Source organism: Tetrao urogallus (genome assembly GCF_951394365.1).
Source record: "Tetrao urogallus genome assembly, chromosome: 3".
Taxonomy (NCBI): domain Eukaryota; kingdom Metazoa; phylum Chordata; class Aves; order Galliformes; family Phasianidae; genus Tetrao; species Tetrao urogallus.
The window spans coordinates 49,183,613-49,207,604 of NC_136815.1; the positions used below are offsets into that span (position 1 = coordinate 49,183,613).

General features: G+C 36.0%; 1 protein-coding gene across 1 annotated transcript in view; it reads left to right on the forward strand.

Moving 5' to 3' along the window:
• The window catches only part of PTPRM (protein tyrosine phosphatase receptor type M), a gene marked incomplete at both ends in the record, with an annotated part of 447,044 nt that overhangs the window by 232,830 nt on the left and 190,222 nt on the right, over positions 1-23,992 (forward strand). The window contains 4 exons of the mRNA XM_079533291.1: positions 6,077-6,385; positions 9,693-9,802; positions 14,599-14,800; positions 18,403-18,505. Of these exons, the coding sequence (XP_079389417.1) occupies positions 6,077-6,385; positions 9,693-9,802; positions 14,599-14,800; positions 18,403-18,505 (724 nt within the window). The remainder of the gene's footprint in view (positions 1-6,076; positions 6,386-9,692; positions 9,803-14,598; positions 14,801-18,402; positions 18,506-23,992) is intronic.

Consider the following 23,992-nt stretch of genomic DNA (forward strand, 5'->3'; position numbering starts at 1 on the left):
GAAATGAATGAGGATTCAAGTTGTCTCATTTTACTACTGTGAGCGATAAGTGCATATTTTTTTTATTTTTATTTTTATTTTTTATTTTATTTTATTTTATTTATTTTTTTATTTATTTTTAATTTTATTTTGATATTGAGTTTCTTTGTATGTATATAAACTAGGGAAATACTATTGTCATATTATACAGTGATCCTCAATACTCTTAAAGTCTGGAATAACTTGGAAGGGTGCTGAAGGGGTGCTCACAGGCTGCTGCTCAAGTTGCACATCTCTGTGATAACTTTAGGGTAGCTGTGTACTCATGTTTATCTTCCTTTGCTGGCATTTTGACAGCAGAAGACGTTTACCATAGGATACAATTAGAAACAAAAAAATACATATGTATAACTGTTCCCTCTTTGTCTGAAATGCAGGTGACTGAAGTTCTGCTGCCTCATAGATCTTTCTCTCATTAGTTCTGAAACTGTGCTGCATCCCAACATTTTCTAAAATGGGGAATACTTCAGGAACACTGATGGAAGAACTGCTTTAATGTGGGAGTTGTGTATTTTTGCAGGAGGGCCACGTTCTTTTGGAATTGCTACTAGCAAGTAATAGTGAAAGAGATGCTAACTATCTTCTGCAGTCATTTACTTTTACCAGAGTAATCTTACTAGCTATTGCTATTAGTTTCCATTACTGCTCTTTGACACAGTATTTGGTTTCACTTTAAAACAACTGGACTCCACAGGACAATAACATCAGCTTCATCTTATTACGACTTTGATTTCACTAATTTGTTTTCTAAAATAAACATACATGTTAAAATCTAAGAAATTACACTGCCCAAATTCTTGCCTACTGTTTCTTTCCACAGTCTGCAGTTTGCAGTATGTTGGAAACTGAAAAGCTATTAGCAGATTTGAACTGTCATGATACTTTAAGCAAAATAAAAGTTCTTCTTGAATTTCAATTGGTTGTTGAAGAACCTGTAAAAAAAAATAATAATAATTGCAATGATATAAAATCATTCCATTGCTGTTTAGCACGATCTTTCACAAAACTCTCCAACCAAGTTTGCAAATAACCTCACACTGTTTGCTGTCATGTGTGGGTTGGATATAATCAAGTAGGCCAAACAAATAAAACAGTGTGCCTACTTCCTCATTTGGTGTTGCCTATAAATAGGCAAATCATTAGATTTGTGTTTTAAAATATAGGCAGGTATTGTTATTTTGACAGCAGCTGGCTTGTAATGCTGTTCACCTGTAGAAAAAACAACATTTCATTACTTTGTGTTGTATCTTCCTGAAACATAGCACCTGAGGTAACGGGGAGCAGCAGGGCATCTGCTTATCTCGAGAACTGTAGCATGAGTAGAGGTGTCTAGCTTTATAACTTCTGCAGGTGGAATTACACCAAAGAAGGAGAAGCATGGATGAAAGTGTGCATAAGTACATAAAAAGTAAGAGTTGTGATTTCCGTTCTTAAAAAATGTTCAGGTGTGTAATGTTTTAGTTTCTCTGCAGGGAGAAGGAAACATTCTGACTCCTTATTAGTATTTTTCATTTGTTTTTTTTCTGGAATGCACTTCAGATTCAGTAGTGACTGACAGGTTGACCACTTTTACCAGTGCTGGTGAACTGTTAGAGCATGTGTTTGAATGGAGACACAGGCATTCTCATTTGAAACAAAACAAAGATGTAGCTCTGATTCAGCAGACAGAATAAAGTCAAAAGTGTGTTACGGTCTCTGTCACTGTAATAAGGAAGTTCTTTGCAAAAAATAATGAAATTACATGTGATACTGATGCTGGACTATATGACTCCCATTTATCTCATAAGGAATTGATGTGACAAGATTGTAAGGAAATCTGTGACAAAGCCAGTCCAACCTTACGTTTAATTATTGCTATTTTATTTTCACTTCAAAGATTTGTATTTGGTAATATCTTGGATCTCAGATAATCTTTTAATTGTAAATGCTTTTCTTATTTGGCTCATCCTTTACTTCCTGTGGAAGGGTAATAGAGACCAATGTGGAATTTAAATCACAAGATTTATTACAGAGATAATAACCATGTTATTATTTTGCCTAGACATGCATTCCTGTTGTTGGGGCAATTGTCTGAGCTGTGTTCAGATGGAGCCAGCTGAATGCGATGCTTTGTCTTCTGGATGGTATCCAACATGTATCAGATCTCTGCTGCTACTGGGGAATCACAGAGGGGCCAAAAATCCTCATACCTCTTGTGTCTTGGTTTCATTTCAGTAGATCTGTGATGAAAATACAAAACTTCCAGCCTAAACTTTCATTCTGAAACCACATTTTGATGATCAATCCTAAAAATACAACAAATGTCTCTCTGTGATTTTGAAACTGAGTTTCTGAAAAAACATTGTAATTGTAGTAAGAGGTAAAGTGCGAAGTTCCTAAGAAATGAGCTGCCGTAGAAATGGATCCTATCTGTCAGTCTCTGCTCCATACTCTCAGGAAAACAGAGAGGAGTAGAGAAAGAGCCAAGATGACTGACTAAATGGGATGCTAAAGTGCCGGGGGCTAGAACTGGGCTTGCTGGTCCCTCAGGTCAGAACTGCAACTGTTAGACTTCCCTGTTTCATACCTGCTGAAGCCAGCAGGAGGAGAACAGCAGGAAAAACGCTTCAGGCACCGTCAGGGGAATTGGTAAGAAGTACCTGATGCATCTTTAGGCATGACAGGCTGTGCTCTCCTCTGGGAGGACAACCTCTTCTTTTTTGTACTGGTAGGCCTCATTTTCACAGATCTCCTGGTTTGTAGCAGTGAGGCAGAAGAAAATAGCTGGGATGCTGAGGAGCAGCAGAGCATCTGTTTATCTAGAGAACTGCAGAGGGAGGGGAGAGGTGTAGCTGAATGACGTCCCTGCAGGTGGGGTTCCTTTCCCCAGCTTTTGTTGCAGAAATTGTTGTTTTTTGTGGCTTTGTTGTATTTTTAATTAAAAAACAAACAAACAAACAACAAAAAAACATTGTTACCTTATCCTCTTTTTTTTGTTGTTGTTGATAGTAAAACTTTTTCCCTTCGTCTTGTTCCTTCTGAGCTAGCTGTAACCAAAAATAGTTGGGTACTTGGAGCATACAGGTCTGTTGTGACTGAGAAGTGAACTATACAGAGCTAATATCCTCATGTCTGTAATGAAGTCATATCTGGTAATCAAAGAAGAGCTGCATTAGAAAGAAAAACAAAACAATGCAAATAAAGTAGTGTTTATTCAGGAATTTAGATTTGTTTGATGAAAAAATAATAAAGCCTGGTCTGTTCCAGTAATTTTGAGACCTTAGAAGTGACATGGAGGAAACCGAATGGGTGAATTCTTTTGTGTACAGCCCAGCATTTTGAGAGGCTCTTTCATAGACAGGTCTTTTTGGAATATCTGACGCCACTTTTTCAGTGGGCGTGCTCTGTAAAATTATTCCACCTGGTACAATTAACATCCTGCTTTATTTTTCCTTAAGTGTCTTCCTTTGCTCTGACCTAGTTCTTTTTATCTTACCTGCCTCTTTCTCCTTTCCATTTAAATGCTAGCATGGGCTGGGTCATGCCATGCTTGTCCCATACAGGGCCCTTTCAGCTGCATCATCTCTGAATGGTAAGAAAAACAGACACTTCTGTGTCACTATCTGATACTCTGGATTCCAGAATCAAGTCAGGAACAAAAGCATTCAAGGTTTTTGCCTTGTCTGATGAACTTTATCCCATAAACATCAACAAAAGCTATATTGTTTCCAGCTTTTACAGCCCAATCTCTTTATTCCTTTGTCTGTTTTATTAGAGTAAGAATGTATATGTCATTCTCATTGCAATGACTTCAAGATTTAACTGGATGACTAACTTGTACTTTTATTTAAGTTAGCGGGGCATAAGAATATCTTCCTCCTGGGTAGAAATCTTGAGTAGATTTTGATCCAGTTTCTTCATATAACCACTCAATTTCACTTTTCAAATGCCATGAATTAGTTTTATGGTTCTAATAAAATAGATTTCTCAGCTCCCCCATGAATTTTCTGATGTGCATATTATGAAACTATGCAGACTGATCCGTATTCTTGCAGCTATGAGCTTTGTTCAACTGCTTAATGTTGTGTGTCAGGGTCACCTTAATTTTGTTGATTTTCTAGCCCTACTTAGCGCATCCAACTGGTGATACAGTTCCACAGTGCCAATCAGATGCACTTTGCTATCCATACTCTCACCTGAATGAAAAAATGCTCAGAAGCTGATACGAAACAACAAACAAACAAGCAAAAAAACCTCGTTTTTCATCAGATTTGTCTGAATTATGCAGAAATGCTGAAGGAATGTATGAAACTCTCAGAGATTTCCGGTCTTTGAGGTTCGCCTCTCATTAATCATAACTTGTAGCAAGAGCAAATACTCCAAACATCATGTTTCTCTGCTAGGGTATCTGAGTTTGGAAGCAAATAAATGACTTTACCAATTTATCCTTTGTGTGGAAAATTTTACTAGTCTGTTTGCCAGAAGGAAGATTAGGATTAGATATGTTACTGAGTTTGTTTTGTTTTGCCATTTTGTCACCAATTGGGAAATATAGTACACTGGTGATCAACATGTTTGGATAGTGGCAGCTAAGTAATTAAAAAAAAAAAAAGAAGAAGCTGGAGGATTGGAAAATAAGAAAACAACGCTGCTTTGTAGATGTACAGAGAACAAGCAATTTCCTAACACCTTTTCTTCAAGGAGCTAAGATGAATGATGTCTTTGAACACGCATTCTAAGGAGGGATTTTGTTTAAAAAGATGAAGTTCTGTGTAAATTGTTTAGAACATTCTTGGTGAAGACATGTTGATTAATGAACATTAAAGAAGGAAGATGCATATTAATTTGTTTACGTATAAGAGGCTTCTAGCTCATTAAATGTCTTCTAAGCGTTTAACTAGTGAAGCAGTGGATAAAAACAGACATTGTCTTTAATCTTATTGCAGGTTCCACTATGAAAACAAATAGAGTATTGCTAAGTAGGTATAAGAGTTCTACTAATGACATTCCTTTGAAAATATGGGGTGTCTGCCAGATCAATATTTGAGCTGTAATTCTGTGGAAATTTGGGTTCAGTTTTGTAACTCAATTGCTGGGACCTATAGGAATTCATAAATTTTAACTTCATCAACAACAGTGGTTGGATAATTAAATTGTTGAAAAATTTCTTGTTTATAGATAGCCATCAGTTCTTGGTATGATTTTGTTAGATATCATTTATGCCTGGTTATGCTGAGAGTTCTCTAGGAACGTTCAGTTGCAGTAAGGTATGACTGACATTCCTTCTTTCAGTTTTTTTTTTTTTTTATTCTTTACCAAAATATTACTGCAAACAGGTTTTTGTACTGTTTTAGATGTAGTTAAGAAAGACAAGAAAGAAGCTAGTTACAAGTAATGTTTATGAGAAAATAACCCTATAGACCATTTTAAAGAAATTAGAAAATTGTCTTAATGTCCAGGCAATGTCTAGATGAGTAAATTGCTTTCAGTCTAATTTAAAAACAAGTGAATAAGAAATAAGAAACACCTAACACTTTTTTTTTTTTTTTTTTTTTTGGGGGGGGGGGTGGGGGAATAAAAACAGTCCTGGGAGAAAAGCAACACATATTTGCAGATTTTCCCTAAAATTACCTTTTATTTTTAGATACCTATTAACTTGAATGACGGCTTTTGCTTTAAAAGTATTAACATATTAATTTGTAATGAAAATTGCAGTTATTTTTTGCAGGCAACAAATGGGTAAAAGGAGTAAACATTATTTAAACTACAGTTTGAGTTTAAAGATAAGTTTCTGGTTTTTTGTTTCCTTATAGTTTTTCACTAGGGTCACTTCTTTCTCTGTGACTCGGTGTTTTGCTCTTACTTTTCTTTTGACGTCTTCTATTGGCATTTGTACTATGCAAGGAAAAGAATGGATGTTTCAACTTACATGTCATATTTATAGAACTGTAAAACTTCTTATTACTCTTACGTACTGCTATAATATGCATAAATATTCTCACTTACTGTTATAATATGCATCAATAATCATACTAAAATTATATTGGTAATTTTGCAGATCCAATGCGTGGGCCACGGAAATTAGAGGTTGTGGAGATCAAGTCTAGGCAAATCACTATTTGCTGGGAGCCATTTGGATATAACGTTACGCGTTGCCATCGGTACAACCTCACAGTCCATTACCGTTACCAGGCTGGAGGACAAGAGCAAGTGAGAGAAGAAGTAAGCTGGGATACAGAAAGTTCACATCCACAGCACACCATTACTAATCTTTCACCATATACAAATGTCAGCATCAAATTAGTACTAATGAATCCCGAAGGACGAAAAGAAAGCCAAGAACTTGTCGTACAAACTGATGAAGATGGTGAGTTTTTGTATTTACACATGTATATACATCGTACATGCATCCTACCTGATGACCATCATATCTTTCTATATGTTCTACTTTCACTATCTGTAACAAATTTTCCACCACCTTCAACAGTTTCAGGGCATTAAGGGATCTACTAAATGTATTATCATGGACTTTTACATAATCTGTAACATTATACATCATTTTATCGTTTCTTCACTAAGCTCGTAGTATGAGAGTTATAGAGTTATGTTCTGCCACTTAAAAATTCCAGTATCAGTGTGAAAATAATTCAGGTGCTGGTTCACAGTACCTTCATGTAAGCTTTTCTGTTGAATGATATGCTCAACATTAAATACTTTTTCCTGATCTACAGTTTCCACCACTGAATGCTATTAGTTGCTTATCCAGTGTCTTTTTTATATATGTACATTACAATATATATATACTCCCTCTCCTTTGGTAATTCTTAGCTAAAGTGGGGTTTTCAGACCTCAGTCATTTACATAATTACGTAATTTATCAGTCTTTTTTTTGAAGTATGTGTAGCCGAGTTGGCAACTGAGTCTTCGTAATGCTGTAGTAACACTGCATGAATAGATTCTAACATCCTTCTAAATCCTATGTGATGTTATTGTGATTATGCACACCAAGAGTTTACACGAATACTGATAGCTATGGGACCAAAATGGGACTTACTTTTTTAATTAGTCATGCACCAGTAATCAGTTCCACCTTTCTGGAACACGTTGTACTAAGGTGTATAGCCCCTTGGTACCTTCTACAAGTGAGCCTGATGTTTTTTGGCTTTGCTTATACGAATCTTCAGTTGTCTACCCTTCAAAGGAACCTTAACAAGTGGCTGAGATTGCTTACAACAGATCTATTCTCACAGTTTTAACATCTGCAGTCTGACTAGAAGTAGTGTGTATTTTCTTCCAAATTAATGATGGATTTACTGCAAACATTTTGGAAAGATTTCTAGAAAAAAAATATCAGCAATGACAAGTTTCCCTTATAATAAATACTTGAAGAGTATCATTTAAAACTATTAAATCATTTAATATGTACTGTAATGGTTTTGTACAGTATTAATTTCTAATCAAAATATATGAGGGAATAAATTAAACAATTTAGGAATTTAGGTTGCTAATGCAACAGATTTTACCAAGCATAGCTAACATAAAAATTGTTTAATTAAAATTAATTTTGCTGTCATCTCCTTGTTTTTATTCAGTTCAATTGTAGGATGCAAAAGCAAAGGATCTTACTGATATATGTAACATTTCTGTATTTTCTTTAAAATTTACATAGTATTTGTTTATTCCTGGCCCTCCTGAACTTCACAGTATTCTAAGACATCTTAAAAACCAGCATCAGTGGTTCAGAGAATACTTTTTTTTTAGTATTCTTTCTATAATATTAATCAGTTTTGAAATATCAAGACTGAAAATCTACAATTGTGTCTTTGCAATGTTTTTACAAATACTAAAAAAAAAATGCAGCTTTTTAGTATATTGTACACTTTCAGTAAAACATATGTATCTGTGTGTAACACAACAATGAAATATGACCCAGATAATCACTGTGATCTTCAAATTGCATTATAATGTATGTTGCAAGGGCTATGTTCAGTTGAGCGTTCGGTATTTCCATGGATGAATATCCTACAGCCTCTCGAGGGAAGCTCTTTGAGTCTTTGACCTCCGTGATAGTGTAAATGCTCAGAGTTTATGGCCTTCAAGTACTTTTATAGAGTTATCACCATGTTTTGTCATACTTTTACCTTACTTGTGCTATATTTAATTTTTCTCCCTTTACATATATATTATTAGCCCTATTATTCCAAATAGAAAACTGTTGGTTTTCTCCTACTTTGAAGGAAGACTTTGTGCCCAGACTTAGGATTTCACTAATGGCACAGTTTCACTGGTCCATGTAGGACTGGTAAGCAAATTCAGAAGCTATCTGTGTCCTTTTCTTTTTGTCTAAGGAATTCCTACAAGGGACACTGTAGAGAGGTAGGGAGATTTGCTTATAAAGTCTCAATTTAAACTCCATTTAAACGATTTCGCTCCTAGACCAACAACATGGAGGAACAGAAGAAGAAAAATATCCTATCAGACCTAGAAACAGGAAGGAGTCACCAGATGTTTATCTTGCAGGTCTTCTCTTCCTGTACTTTAGTTATATGGATGGAACTCAGGAAGGGGTCCAAGAAGTTGTTTCAACTGTTGTAGCAGTTAGTTTCCACCTTCTAGCATATGAAAAATATATATCTTCTTACTGGACTTTCACGTGCACATCAGGTGAAAGTGCTCACCCATCAGTGAGCTTTGTGATAGCCTAATGCTTCCTAGCAGTGCATTTTTGAAAATTTTCTTTTTACATTATGTTTCATATACTGTTTCAAAAACAGAATTTCAGATACATGTCCATGTGCTGTTAACACACCCTCTTGGCTAAAAACTGTGTTGACATTGGTTCTAGGATAAGATAGTTGTAGAACAAATAGAAGAAAAAAAAAAAGAAGTAAATATCTAAGAGAAGCTGATGCATCCTTTATCAGACTCTTCTGATGTCCCTGTCTGTTCACCATTCATTCTTCTAAAGTAAGAATCTTTAAGAAAGATGAATGTCAGGTTTTCAGTTTGTCTGCATCACAACTTCCATGTGTTCACCATGTTTAAGGACATCAGGTATATAGTCAGCAAGCATCAACATTATGTGCAAAATGTGGCTCACCTTTCCAAGGTTGGCATTTTTAGTTCAGTAAGCTAAAGCTGCACCTTGCTATTTCAGTCTTTTTTTATTTTCATACATAAATGTTTGTATCTTTCAGTTCAGAACAGTAATGTCATTGATAAGTAGGTGTGACTATTCTTATTTACAAGAATTTATCCCTGAGACATCATCTAGTTTCTTATTCTGTAAGTTGAATTATTTCTTTCTTCATCAGTAGTGTTCTACTAGAAAAGTGCAATTCTCACTAACTCCTTTTTATACTGAAGTTGACACAAATTTCCTTAACAGCACTGTCTTGCAAAATAAATTATTCTTAGCTGAGTCTTTGCTTCTTTCTACCCTCGTCTCTGCTTCAATCTTTGGGAAATAATTGTGGGTGTAATTTTCTAACATATTATACGCAGTTGAGGTGTTTAACTTAGGGAGATGGGGAAGAAATGATTATATTTATATATGTATAGTATGTTCAACAAATTCCATGGAAGATTAACTGTATCTCAACAATTGCTACTTTGTGTCTCAACAAAATGGATGGATTGCTTTTATATTTGTTTCTCCATTTTTTATTCATTAGTTCCAAGTGCTGTACCACTTGAATCCATTCAAGGGAGTACCTTTGAAGAGAAGATTTTTCTTCAGTGGAGAGAGCCAGTGCAAACATATGGTGTCATTACTTTGTATGAGGTATCAAGTGTTTGGTCGTGTTTTTCCCTTCATATATTGTATTGATTTTTGGAAGTGCATAATTGGTATGTAATTGAAAGCAAATATTTTTCCCAGTTTCTGTGAAATAAGTACTCATTTTGAAAATAGTAGCACTTACAAAGTAATAAAATCAAATGTGTAATATTTGTGTAATATACTGCAAATCCCAAGAAAGGCATTGAGTTATCAACTTGAAGAAAACTGCTATATTTAGAGTCATATGTTATAGTATTCTATCTAGTAATGTGGAATTAATATTTAAGACTGAAAGACAGATCTTAGTAGTTGTTTTTTTTTAAGAGAAGGCATAATGCAGTGAAGACAGTCATCTTCACATTTAGGTGAGACTCATTACAGGAAGCCTATTGTAATAGAAACAGGCAGGCATAATTTTTAAAAAAATCTATGATTTTTAATGCAAATTCAACAAAATTATATGTTGTAGATGTCTAAAAATCACTGCTTTTCCTCACATGGAACCTCTGCCTGAATACCTTTTAGAAAAATTGACAAAAGACTGCAGAGATTAAGCTGTCAGACGGTAATCACTGTTAAGCCTCTTACCTGACCTTACCACAAAATTGGTATTGAAATGCTTTGTTTAAAAAAAAAACAACACACCACCTAAATGAGATATGGTATAAGAGAAAAGTTAAATTAAATGGTAACCTATTGATACTGTTTTGAAAACTGTTTTATTATAAAAGGATAAAATGTTACGAAGAAGTATAGATTGATTTTTTTTTTAATATAAAACTAACTAATTTCCACCTTTTTTGCCAAATTGCCAAATTGCCAATCTGCATGGATCTGAATGCTTTAGTAAATATGATAATATTTTTATTGAGATTTGGCTTCAGATTCATAGAAACACACAGAAGCAAATCATCTGCTAATAAAAATGCATTCATGTCTTACTGTATTGGTGGAAAACTACATGCAGTGTATATGTGCAGCTCATTCTGAAATATATCTTTATAACTTCATCAGCTGTAATGAAAAAAATAGGTTGGCCTAAGTTTCAAAGGTATTCAGGACAGCAAGTCTTTGAACACCAAAAGAACCTAGCATTCCAACAGCAAAGAGAAATGTTGAAAATATAATACTGGTATCTTCTGCTGTTTATCTTGCACTTCTAAGAGCAGGGTAGAGAGAGCTAAGCAATCTTTTAAAGTAGAAACTTGATTTCATTAATTTCTAACTGAAAGGTATGAGCAAGGCATATACATCCAAACCAGTTTTTGTTCTAAATGCCAGCTTGGTCCAGTGAGGTGGCTGAACATGAACAGATTAGGAAGGCCAGAACCCAACTAGAACTTCACTGGGCAAGGAGTGCAAAGAAGATCAAGAAGGGCTTATACAGGTACATCAACCATAAGGAAAGACACTAAGAATGCATACTCTCCGCTAGTGAGCAACACAGGTAGCTGATAACAATGGACAAGGTGAAGGCTCAAGTACTTCAATTTTTTGCCACAGTCTTCACTGACAACTGCTCTTAACATAGCCCTCAAGCAGTTGGGTCAGAAGTTGAGGACTGAAGAAGCAAAGTCCCTCCTACTGTAAGTGAAGGTTAGGTTTGGGCCAGTTGAGGAACCTGAATGTTCATAAGTCTGTGTGTCCCAAGGAGATGCATCCCAGAGTCTTGAGGGAATTGGATGACATAGTCACCTGGCCATTCTCAATGATATTTGAAAAGTCATGGCAATCAGGTGAAGTCCCTGGTGAGTGGAAAAAAGGCAGTGTCGTGCCTATTTTTAAGAAGGATAGAAAGAACAATCCAGGGTACTATCAACTTGTAGCCTCTTTTCTGTGCCAGTGAAGATCATAGAATGGATTCTTCTGAAAGCTGTGCTAAGGCACATGGAAGAGAAGGAGGTAATACAAGATAAGTAGCATGGCTTCACCCAGTGCAAGTCTTGCTTGACCAACCTAGTGACCTTCCTTGATGGCTTAACTGCATCAGTGGAAAAGGGAAGAGCCACTGGTATCATTTGGACTTCAGTTTGGCCTTTGACATGTACACGTATAACTTCCTTCTCTCTAAATTTGAAAGATATGGATTTGATGAATAGACTGTTCAGTGGATGAGGAGCTGGTTGCAAGATCATACTCAGGGAGTAGTGATCAGGGAATCAATGTTCAGATGAAGATCAGTAATGAGTTGTTTCTCTCAGGGGTCAGCACTGGGACTTTTTAATTTCTTCATCAGTGACATCAACACTAAGATTGAGTGTGCCCTCAGCAAGTCTGTGGATGGCACCAAACTGCGTGAGACTACACAGGCTCAAGTTGTGGGCCTAGGAAAATCTCATAGGTTCAACAAAGCCTAGTGCAGAATGTTGCACCTGAGTCATGGCAACTCCTGCTATCAATATAAGCTCAGGGACAAAAGGGTTGAGCACAGCCTTGCCATAAAGGACTTGGAGGTGGTGGTTGATGGCAAGCTGGACATGAGCCACAATGTACCCCGACAGCCCAAAAAGTCAACTGTATGCAGGGCTGCACCAGAACAAGCATGGCCAGCATGTCGAGGGAGGTGATTCATGCCTCTAGTCTGCACTGGAGACATCACACCTAGAGTACTGCATCAAGATCTAGAGTCCTTAGTACAGGAAGACATGGATTTGGAGTACATCCAGAGGTAGGGCGCAGAAATGATCCAAGATATGGAACACCTCCCTACGAGGACAGTCTGAGAGAGCTGAGGCTGTTCAGCCTGGAGAAGAGAAGGGTAGCAGCCTTTCAATATCTAAAGGGAAGCTATAAAAAAGAAGGGGACAGACTCATTAGCAGGGTCTGTTGTGATACAAGGGAAACAAGGGAACATGGTTACCAGGGAAAATGGTTACAAGTGAAACAAGAGAGATTTAAACTGCATAAAAGAAAGATGATTTTTATGATAAGGATAGCAAGGTACTGGAACGGGTTGCCAAGAGAGGTGGTGGATGCCCTGTCCTTGGAAACATTTGAGGTCAGGCTAAACCAAGCTCTGAGCAGCCTGACCTATCTGTAAGTGTCCATTTTCATTGCAGGGGAGTTGGACAAGATGCCCTTTAAAGGTCTCTTCCAACTCAACTGATTCTATGATTCTATGAGCACTCCCCAAGGAAGGATAGGGGACATTTCAGCCTGGAGATAATAACAATTGGAGAATCCCTTGAGCTGAAAGGCCTGCAAAGCAGTGAGTCAGCTCAAGAGTCGCAGTAAGGAGTGAATGCACCTTCCCATCACCTGCACCTGTCACAGGGCAATACACAACCTGAAGTGAAGGGACTACACAACCTGTAGTGCCAAAGGAAAAGCAAGCACAAGATAACTGGGTACTTTAGCTGAGAGTTGAAGACATTCAGTTTGTCTGAGATGGAAGCTTTGCTCATACCTAAGAACGAGGTTGCCCTTTCTTAGGCATCCTCTTCAGCTGGTGGCCATTTTTTAAATGGTCATTCCAAAGACTGCAGCATGAGATGCTTTCTTTATGTGTTAGTATTTTAAAATGTGGGTAATGTAATTATGACTTTAAACTCCTGAACAAAGAATTTACATTTACCAGAATGCTAACAAATACTGTAGAAACCACTGTGGACTTTGCTTATAAGTAGGAGTGAAACAAAGAAGCAATGCAAATTCATTTTAACCAGCCAAAGCACCTTTTTTTATTGTGTTCCTCCTGATGCCTGGAAGAACTTAATTATAGAATATTAGCTACTTACCTGTCCAGTAATTAATTGCTATACCAAAAAAAAAAAAAAAAAAAATTACAAAAATGTAATATGGCAAATCTTAAAGATGTATAATGTCAACACTTACATGCTTTTAAATATTTTTTTGTGTTCATCTTCTTAATCAGAATTATGTGTAATAATGTACTGTGTAATAATTACAACAAAAAAGAATGTTAGTTATTATTTTGTTATATAAAGTGCTGGAATTCATATAAGAATGAAACTTTTTAAGTAAAAAGGAGAAATTAATAATTTTTATTTTTTAATATATTTCTATTTTTTAAGTTCTCATTATGATATGTGGAAATTAGTAATTAATATAAAAAATCTGGATCAAGTTTTGCTGTGAACTTGTATTAACATTTCTAATGAAAACTGGAAATACTGCTTGAGTCAAAGAAGGAACTGAGGATACAGTATACATTTTGCATATATTACTTAGCGTTTTATCTCTCTTTTCCTCCAAAGGAGAATCTGACCTAGGTACAATATAATAACCTGAAAATTTCCAAATTAGCAATTACAATATCTAAGCTTTAGACTAAAACATAAGCTCTACCAGCTTTCTGAAAAATTTGCCTTAAGCTGCCCTTATCATCTTCTAAGGATAATCTTATTCAGAGCAAAGTGTAATTGCAGTCAAATCAGTTAGAAGTAGGAGCCACTTTTTGCATTATTTGTTTATGTGCTTTTACTCTGTTGTTTTGTTTTTGTTATTGTTGCTGATCAAAACCAACTGTAAGACGGGTTCAAAAAATGACATTGTTAAAGGCAGCACCTTAAAGGAATTAATGTAAGCCTGAACCCATCCTTTAGAGTTGTAATCTAGCTTGCCTCTAAGTCTCCATATCTATAAAAGTAATAACTCATACCAGTTATAGCTAAGTTTCTCTGTCCCTTCATGGGATTCAGGATTTGAAGAGAATAAGAGAGTAAGATAGCTTATCATAAAATGTCTGACAGCACATACATCAGAAAGGTTTACTGGATAAAAATGCAATCTTTGTCCATCTGCTCAAGACAGTTTATAACTTTCTTATTCTTTTGCAGATCACCTACAAAGCAGTCAGTTCCTTTGACCCAGAAATAGATTTATCCAATCAAAGTGGACGAGTCTCAAAGCTAGGAAATGAAACGCACTATCTCTTTTTTGGACTGTATCCCGGCACTACCTACTCTTTTACCATCAGGGCCAGCACAGCTAAAGGCTTTGGACCTCCAATCACAAATCAGTTCACCACTAAAATATCAGGTATTTAATGAAAAAATATAATTGTTTACATTTAATGATGGCATGGTCAATTTTTTTGTGCTACTTATCTCTTCTTTAGGAATTTACGAGCAGCAAATTGAAAGTAAAATAAGCCTTCATCCCTGAAGACGTCAAAATGACATACGTTAGTGTACCTGAAAAGCTTCCCAAGTGTTTAAATAGCAGCTAGTAGTTTGAAATTCCTATTCGTGGCTATAACTTAACACCCAAAATACCCAATGAATTATGTGCCTACAGTCAGTGCCAGCTACTGTTACAACATTTAGCATAGGGTTTTTTGGACATGAGGATGAGGGCTCCATTCAGAGCTTATTCAGCCTTGACATGATTCTAAATTAGTACAGTAACAGTGCTGGAAAATCTCTTTAATGAGCCATGAACAATTTAGAGTAGAGCAGATACACTGTATGTCCAGTGCTCAGTTAGAAAGTGCTGCTGACAGCCAGCCAGCATACATTCCTAGTAGGCGTGCGAACTGAAGTGGGTATGAAACCGTATTAGACAAGAACATCAGGAGTTGTTGTTTCCAGATAAGAGCAGCATGACTCTGTCACTTCTACAGATCCATGAACAATACTTTAAAGCCCTCCCAGAGGCAGAGGAACGCTTAATTTCTCCAACCGATGGGATACAATACTATTAAATCCTAAAATCCTTATGTAAATCAACAACAAAATGTTTTGCAAAGTTAAAATTTAAATCCCTTTACTCTTCACTTACCTACAGTCTTCCTGGGAATTAAATTGAGAGTTGGACCTTGATAATGTTTACAGAAAATTGCCTTACCTATTTGTGTCAAATTTGCTTTTCAGAAAAGATAAAGGAAAGCATTTGGATACGAAATCTTATTTCTTTTTTATTCTCTTTCTGTATATTTTTCCCTGCATCAATCCTTTTCTGTCCTCACAAGTATTAATCAGAAATAAAGCAATTCCTTTTTATTACAGGAAAGGGCAGTTAATGTGAGGTGGAAATTATTGCTAATTGAGGTTACTAGAGGAAAAAAAAAAAAAAAGACTGGTAATTTTCAAGTTGGAAAATTATTCTTGGAAGAATGTCTAACAGTAATTAATGCTGATCTGTAAAGATGGGATCATTCTCCCTCTTCTCACATTGAGCAAAATGTTTCTGTCAGAAATGAATTTCTAACATAGGAAGTCTTGATAGGACTTAGTATGTTAGAATCGGGCCTTACTAGAATGAGGTAAGAAGGAGGCTGCTGAGAATAGAATGCGTTTGGGAATAGTGCTATGGCTTAAATTGTTCTCTTTTAAATTCGATATGTTACCAACAAAAACTCATTTGTCTGAGTGGACATTAAAGCCATGCTTTGAAATGAGACAAAGCTCCAAAAGAGCCATCTAGTAAAGTTTTGCAAGCTGTCTTCTCTGCGCCCAACTCTCTTAGTATTTCATCTTATTTACTGTGCTAACAGGATATGTTTAAAATTTGTCCTGAGGTCAAAGCCAATCTCTTGGTGTATTTCTGTAAAATACAAGCAAAATACATTTCATAGTATCATAGATGAACTGCAACTGAAATTTTAGCTGTTGAGTATCATTTTTTGCAATGTTATTGGCCTGTGGTCTTACCTGTAAGGCTTTGAGGCTTTTGATGTGTCTATATTGTGAAAAGATGTCAAATTAAAGTGCTGAACATTTATAAAAAAAGGTTTCAAAGTACATTTTAGAACAGATGACCTGGCAACTATGCATTCTGACCAATTTTTAAACAGATCTTGTATTTTAATTTGTCTGACTCTAGACTGCATTTTCATAGCTTTGATTTTCTGTCTTAAGTTGATGAGTAGTACTATTCTGTACTGTAAGTATTTGCCGTGTTTCATTCTACAGTGGTGTGATTGGCATTGATGGATGAAGTGATCTGTATGTAAATATGCACTACTAAAAGGAGAGCTAGTAGCCATGCCTGCTGTCAAAATTGATGGGCATGTTGTATTAGAAGACTGTTTTTTGTTGCATATAACTTTGTGAAAAGTCAGCTGGGGAGGCTGAATTTTTTTATGCTGCCTTTTTTACCCAGAAGAATTTCATCCATTTTAGGAAGATAAGCTGCTGCTTTGTTTGTGGGCAGTGTGGGGGAGGAAGAATCCTTATCTAGATAGAACAAAAGGGGGAAAATAGGTAATGTCCAGGTATCTGTGGAGAGGAGACAAAGTAGCCAGGTTCAAAGGTAAGAGTGGGAGAACCGTAGCTCGTAGCCTGGACAGGATTACAGTTTTGGTGGAGAGAGACTAAGGTTAATAAACATTGCTTGTAGGGACCTAAGAGTCACAACTCAGTAAGACTGCAAGACTTGTTAAGATGCATGCAGGAGACCAAGGGCAAGAAATGACACTGATAGTGTTTCAGAAATGTTTACACAGCTTTCAGATTCACACTTACTCTGTGATTCCCTCACTTTTGGGATAGCCAACTTGAGAACGGGGTATGATTTGGATAAATCCTACGTGTATAAAACTACAAAACTGAAATCAGTGGAAACTGATTTCAGGGGACTGGAACTAGGTAATTTTAAGGTCCCTTGTTATTCAATGAAATTGTCTGCATGTAGAGCACACTGTACTCTGAATAACTTCTTCAGTGTGGTACACAAAGTGTCCAGCATCTGAAATATTTAGCAAAATGAATTCAGATGCTAAATAAGTCTTCAACGATGAGGATAATTAGCTGTTGGAAGAACTTAGAGCTAAATAAAAGATCTTCGCCACCCCAAAAAAATGTATTTTCTGTTATAAGCTGGAATTAGTTTGGGGAAGTTCATTGTCTTGCATCATTCCTGTGGTTGAAAAAGTTCACTGCAGTGATTGCTGTTTGCTTCTGTAGCCTTTTAAGTCTGTAGAAGTGTATCATCATTAATAGCTGGACAATAAGTATATGATAGACTGCTAAACAAACAATTAACTGAGCAGCCTTCCATTAGTTATAGTGGTAAAAACACAACTAGATAAGAGCATTGGAAGAAAAGCAATAGCAGTAGAAGATTGTAACTGAGGAATCATTTGTAATTGTTTAATGGGGACACGGTTTGCAAAAGTGCCATTGAGTGTATGATAAGCTCTCATGATGATAATCCTGTTTCATTATCATAAATGATATCTGTGGTGGACAATAGGCCCATGACAGCCACAGCACAAATGACAAGTTCCAGAAGCATATCCAACTATTGCTGACACACTGAGAAAGCTGGATTCACAGTTTCAAAAAATATAGTCACTTTTGCATATATCTACAGTTTGTAGATGCTCTTCTTTAAATAAAATGTATATATATTCATTTCCAACTTATGTACTCTCAGTACTTTCTGAAAACTTAGCTGTATTAGGAGCTGTTGGCTCTAGTAATTCTCAGTGAGCTAGGATTTTTTATTTTTATTTTTTTTACTGAATTTACTTAAAAATTGTCTAATACTTCTACTGTAACTGAAAGCATATTAGAGCTTTATACAGTCTTCATATTGGCAGAAGTCTTTAGGATTACATATTCAAATAAAGATATGGCTCCTGAAAGAAGAAATACAGGAATAATGATTATTTTGCTTCTTTTCCTTTCTTATTCTAGCACCCTCTATGCCACCATATGAACTCGAGACACCTTTGAATCAAACTGACAGCACTGTGACAGTCTTACTGAAACCTGCACAGAGCAGAGGCGCTCCTGTCAGGTACTGGGGGAAAAGGCTTTATAAAATTAAAACCAAATTGATTAATTTCTTGAACATGTTTTCTGGGGATTTTCTACGCAGCAGTCAGTGTCTAAATTCATGTCTGTATTAGCTCTAATTAAATTAAATAACTGAAGAAAATGGAAGTGCTTTGATGTTGAGTGTTCGTGTATTGTTTAAAGGATTTGATCCAGATGCAAGTGGCTTGTTCTTTGAAGATAAGGAACAAAGCCATAGTTCTGTTGTGTGGGTGGCTTCTTTAAGGTAATTGCTTACTGCAGTGTTAGAAGTTCAAGGGCATGTCACATTTTCTATGCTGAACTACTGTCTATGATATTCTCTTTTCTTGTTTACTTCACAAATATAAGATAATCAGTTCTTAGTAAGTTAACCACTTTTCAAAATATGTATTGTACCATCCATGAAGTATTTACATTTACTTGGCCATGATAGAAGTACAGAAAAAAACTGGAAAACCATAGCTTCAGTTCTTTAATGTTATATAGTTCATCCTAATGAATTTCCAGTTTGCTGTGGTTTAATTTCATAGCAAGATGCACATTACCATGTAAGTCGTACACCTGTTGTGATAAAAGATGCCTGCTTTTCAGTGAAGAAAACAGAGGAATGATTGTATTATTTTGAATCATAACCAGTAATGAGCTCAATATTTTGAACAAGGGAAAATATAGATGAGATAAATACAGATTTCTCAGAGGTTGAAGATGTTTCCCCTTTATACATAAATTATTATTTTTTTAGGGGGTGGTGTTTTCAGAACATTTAACTTTTATTTTTATTTTGCAGCATTCACTGCTGTATTAGATATGTTTCATCATTCTATGGATGAATTTAGGTAATTGTCATTCAGACAACTTAAAAAAAAAGTAGCAGTTTTGATAAGTCTGAACAAGCTGAGAAGAAATGAGAAAGCAATTAAAGCAGATACAGTGGAACTAATTTAGTAGATTTTATGTTTGTGTTACTTCATGCTATAAAGCTGCAGTGTAGTCCTTCTGAATTCAAGCATCTGAATCAAAATAATAATATTTGGACTTATTTTTGCTTTAGCACAAACATATTAGGCCTTAAAAAAAAAAAGTTCAATTCCTTCTAACTGCACTGTGAACTAAAGATTATTAATTCCTATAGCAGTGGAGATGCATCAGCAGATTTGCTGGCGGTAAAAGGAAGCCAGTTAGGAGATTAAGTACACCAAATGAGTGGAATAGTGGTAAGAAAATAGAAGGAGAGATTTAAAGTAACTTGAAGCTATAGAACTGATGAAAGCAGATGAACATATGGTAAAGGTCCTTTCAGCAGGTCTTAAAATGACTGCTGCCTACAAACTCTTAATGTAAATACCTTGTGAAACAGAAAGTGAAAATTAAAGTAAGGATTTCTCAATACATTTTATTGCATTTTATTTTACATTACACTCTGAAGCATATCATGGCATAGCTTGCAGAGTGCATTCTGCATCTTAATCTGTATTCATTGGGTGTTAGAAGTTTAGTCATACTTCTTTTATGCACATCGCTGAGAATGATGCCTTGTGTATTGATCCTCCTACAAGCACCAGCTTGGTTAATGCAGGTTTTTGAAACTACACTAAACTTGCAGTATAAATTATTGCTGTTGTTGTATTGATCAGCACATCAGCCATGTCACAGAAGATTCTGTAATTCCTGAAATGGATAAGGAGATCACAAGTTCTCCCATTCAAGGCAATAAGCTAATACCTGAGGTCACTCAGAATTCTGCATTTTTTCTGCAATTAAATTCTTCTTCTCTAATCAAATATGAAAAATCCTGCTGTCTCCTGATTTATTTAGAATCCCCTCACAACCACCATGACATAAAAGGGAGAAAGGGCATGTTGATTGTTTAAATGTTGCTTCAAAAAAGCAGACTTTCTAGACATGTTGTGGAAGCTCTGTTTACAATGATAAAGTACACATTAATCATGAAGGCCAAATGGCATTCCAGGTTGTTTTAGAATTTGTACAACTGGACATGATTAAAATCTATTTTGTCAGAGTTTTAATACAACAAATACTGCTCAGTTTGTCTGCGATTTTAGGTTTTATGGCTGTTGCTGTGTTTACTTCTAGAAGATTATTTTGGAATTATGTATGTTTAAAGCAGTAGTGCATTCAGTAATGATGAATATATGTACTTAACAGTTGGCTAAGCTATTCAGATTTCTATAACGATTGTCATTTGTGAGGCTTTTTTTTGATTTAAGATGATGGTTCTGTGGAAATTGTGTAATACCTGTGTTACTGAGGACATTTTTTTTTTTTTTTTTTAAGATGTGTATGAGTCAGTAAAATTCTAGAGAGTTTGCTTTAAAAGTCTACAAGAAAATATTTTTATGTAAGAGCTATTCAACATATGTTGAGGCACTCACTTTTTCAAGAACTTACTCTCTCAAGTCAGTATCATTTTTACAATTCCCTTCTTCAGTGCAAGTTAATCTACGGTTTAAAGATTGTGGGGCCAAATTATCTGCAGGTACACAGATAGGTCAGTTCCACTTACTTCAGCAAAGGAATGCTTGTTTATTGCAAAGGTCTGGCTTGTACACAGGAATGAAAAATGTAGTGCTCGATGACTGCATGTGTTTAGTGTTATTTATGTATTCATCTGTTAGAAAGAGCTTTAGATTGTTTGCTGCATTACATAATAAAAGGTTCTTGTGACCTTCTCTGGAAAAGTTTTTCTGCAAGCTTTTAGCAGCAACAGAAGCGAGTTTTCTTTGTCACATAGATTTCCATTCAGTCTTGCTATGATAAAGGTTGAGTGCTTCCACTTCTTTTATCTGACTGGCATAATCAGCGAAGTGCTGTCACCCCAGCACCCTCCTCATAATATTCAGTGCCACATCCTCGAAAAGCCAAAGGATAAGCATCCCAAAGATTTTGTCCCAGATAACCCCAAAAATACCTGGTGACAGCACACTCAGGGAAGGAGCAAGGTGAGACTGTCCATGCTCTATTCTACCTTTTGCTCTGTGGGTGAGTTTGTGGTTAGGGGAATGACCTTTCTCATCTTGCAATGCCAAACTTCTCCAGGCTGGACTTGCCCCATAAGACTCTTCTAATCAGATAATGAAATATAAAGAAATAAAGAATAGTCCATTTAGCCATTCTTTCTGCTCTTACAGACACCACAAACAGCTGGTACCTTCCTCTTTAATCCTGAAGAGAAGAGGAGGGCCAAGAATAGCCAAACTTTATCCTGAATGCAGTACTTAGCATTTTGAATGCTAGAGCACCTTCTGCCTTGAGTATGTGGGAGAAGTCCTGCAGATCCTTGGACTGTAAAGCCAGACAGGATGAAAGAGAAACAGAACTGCAGCAATTACCAAGAGGTATAGTTAAAAAGAACCTTAAAGAAAACACTCAGAAAGAAACTACACACGAACTGCACAGGCTGGGAGTGTGTGAGAGTGAAGGCAGTCTTTGTATTCTTTATTCATCCACTTTATCAACCAACTACTTCAACACACAAGTTGCTTGATCTAAAAAAGGTCTTAACTGGGAAAAATGAGTCAACCATCATTTTACCCAAAGATTCTGATTTTGAAACTTCTTTCTTTTAATCCCTCTTCCCTGAAGAAGTAATTTATATTACGTTTCAACCTAAAAGACTTTATTCAGTTAGTAGGCAGCTGAAAACTACCGTAGAAATTTGAAAATGCATGTTGTCTAAAGCAATAAGCACTCTTTTCTGTTACTTTGTTGAGTAAAATAAACACTTCATGATGTGTTCAGATTGTCTAAGTTCCACAGAGATTTACTGATCTAATCCAGACCTTTGGAGAGACCCTGTAAATACTAGGTTCATTGTCATATCTGGAATTCAGGAAATTTGCACACAGTCCCTGGTATAGAAGCACCAAGATTCCTCTTAAGTTTCATAGTATGAAATATAGAACATACTGCACTGTTAAGACACTTCCACAGGAAGAAATGGGATCATCTGAAGCCTGAGAGACAGTCTCCCAGAAATCATCTTTTGAGAAAGAAAATCTAACAGATAGCCTTCCAGAGAAGCCACTTACTGCCTTGAAGTGACCATGGGGCATTCACATTGTTGCGAGTGGATGGCAGGCACAGGACTGGGCTCAAGTTCTTGATCCACTTTTCAGAAAAGAGGTACTGCTATCTCAGTCTGAATTTTTTTATATGTGGAAAAGAGTCAATTCATGTATTATGAAGACAGTATGATTAAAAATTCAGAATAAGTGAACGAATGAGCTTTGAAATGGGAAGAATGCTGATTTGCACAATAAGAGACATAACGCTCCAGGTGGGCAAAAATACAGCAGCAATGCATGCAAATAAAAGCAATGCAAAATCTATATTTTTAGCTCTGACCTCTCACAGTTCCTACCAAGCATGTTATATAATGCAAACATGTTACTGTAATTTCCTGCTATTCTTAGTGACATGACATGAGTAGTAACACAGTAATGAGAAAAAAGAAAATCTCATGTAGACATAGGTAAGGAGAAAAATATCAAATGTATTTAATGGGAGAGATTTGGAAAGCTTCCCAAGAAACTGGAAAGTGAACTTTGGCCTTTCAGGATCTCACTGATAAAACATTCTAGCTGGTATTTGTTGGATTTAGGGTAAAGGAATGGTTATGTTGCAATAATGTTTCTATACGTGTTCAAGGAACATTACTAGCTCACTAGTGTTCTCAAATACCATGTTGAAAATACAGCCTTTTGAAATACTATTAGACCACAAAGCCTAAGGAGTATGAAGGGAACTTTCTGTTCTTTTATTTGCTTGTCACTGGCATCATTTCTATAGTTTAAGGATCTGTAAATACAAGGAGTTGAATTATATGCTAGAGGGTCAGCTCCTGCCTGCAAACTGTATTTCCAAATCATAGTTTTACAACCTGTAAGCCAGTGAGCCAACTTCTTTCAGGATGTCTGTGGTACAGAAGGGGATGGGGTTTTATTGGTGCCCATAATTATCACTTCTTTATAGCAACAAGTATAATTATTTACAGCAGAAGGGTCAATTTTGGTTTCATTGAGGGTACAGTACAATAATTGCTTATGCTGTATAAGTGCTGTAACTCTTTTTTGTTATGTAGTAGAACTTGTCCTTGGAGTTTAACTCTGACTTGAGTTAGAATTTATGGTGTATGTTGCCTAGGTGTGTGCAGTGCGGCTTCACATGTCCTGCTGACAAATTCAGAAATCTCCTCAAGCTTTTTACTGTGATGTAAATGCAGCATTGATTCTTGTGTCACTGTGAACCCAGCACAGTGCTGTCATTTAGCATTGCAATTAATAGAAATTAAACTAAAATAAATCAAGCATGCTAGCTGAAGCAATCCCAGAACAAAAGAGAGAATAGATTACTTCATATCAATGAAGAGATTTTTTTCAGTTTCATCACTAACCAGTATCTTCTCAAAGGCTTGGATATAAATTGACAACTGAAAAATCAACAACAC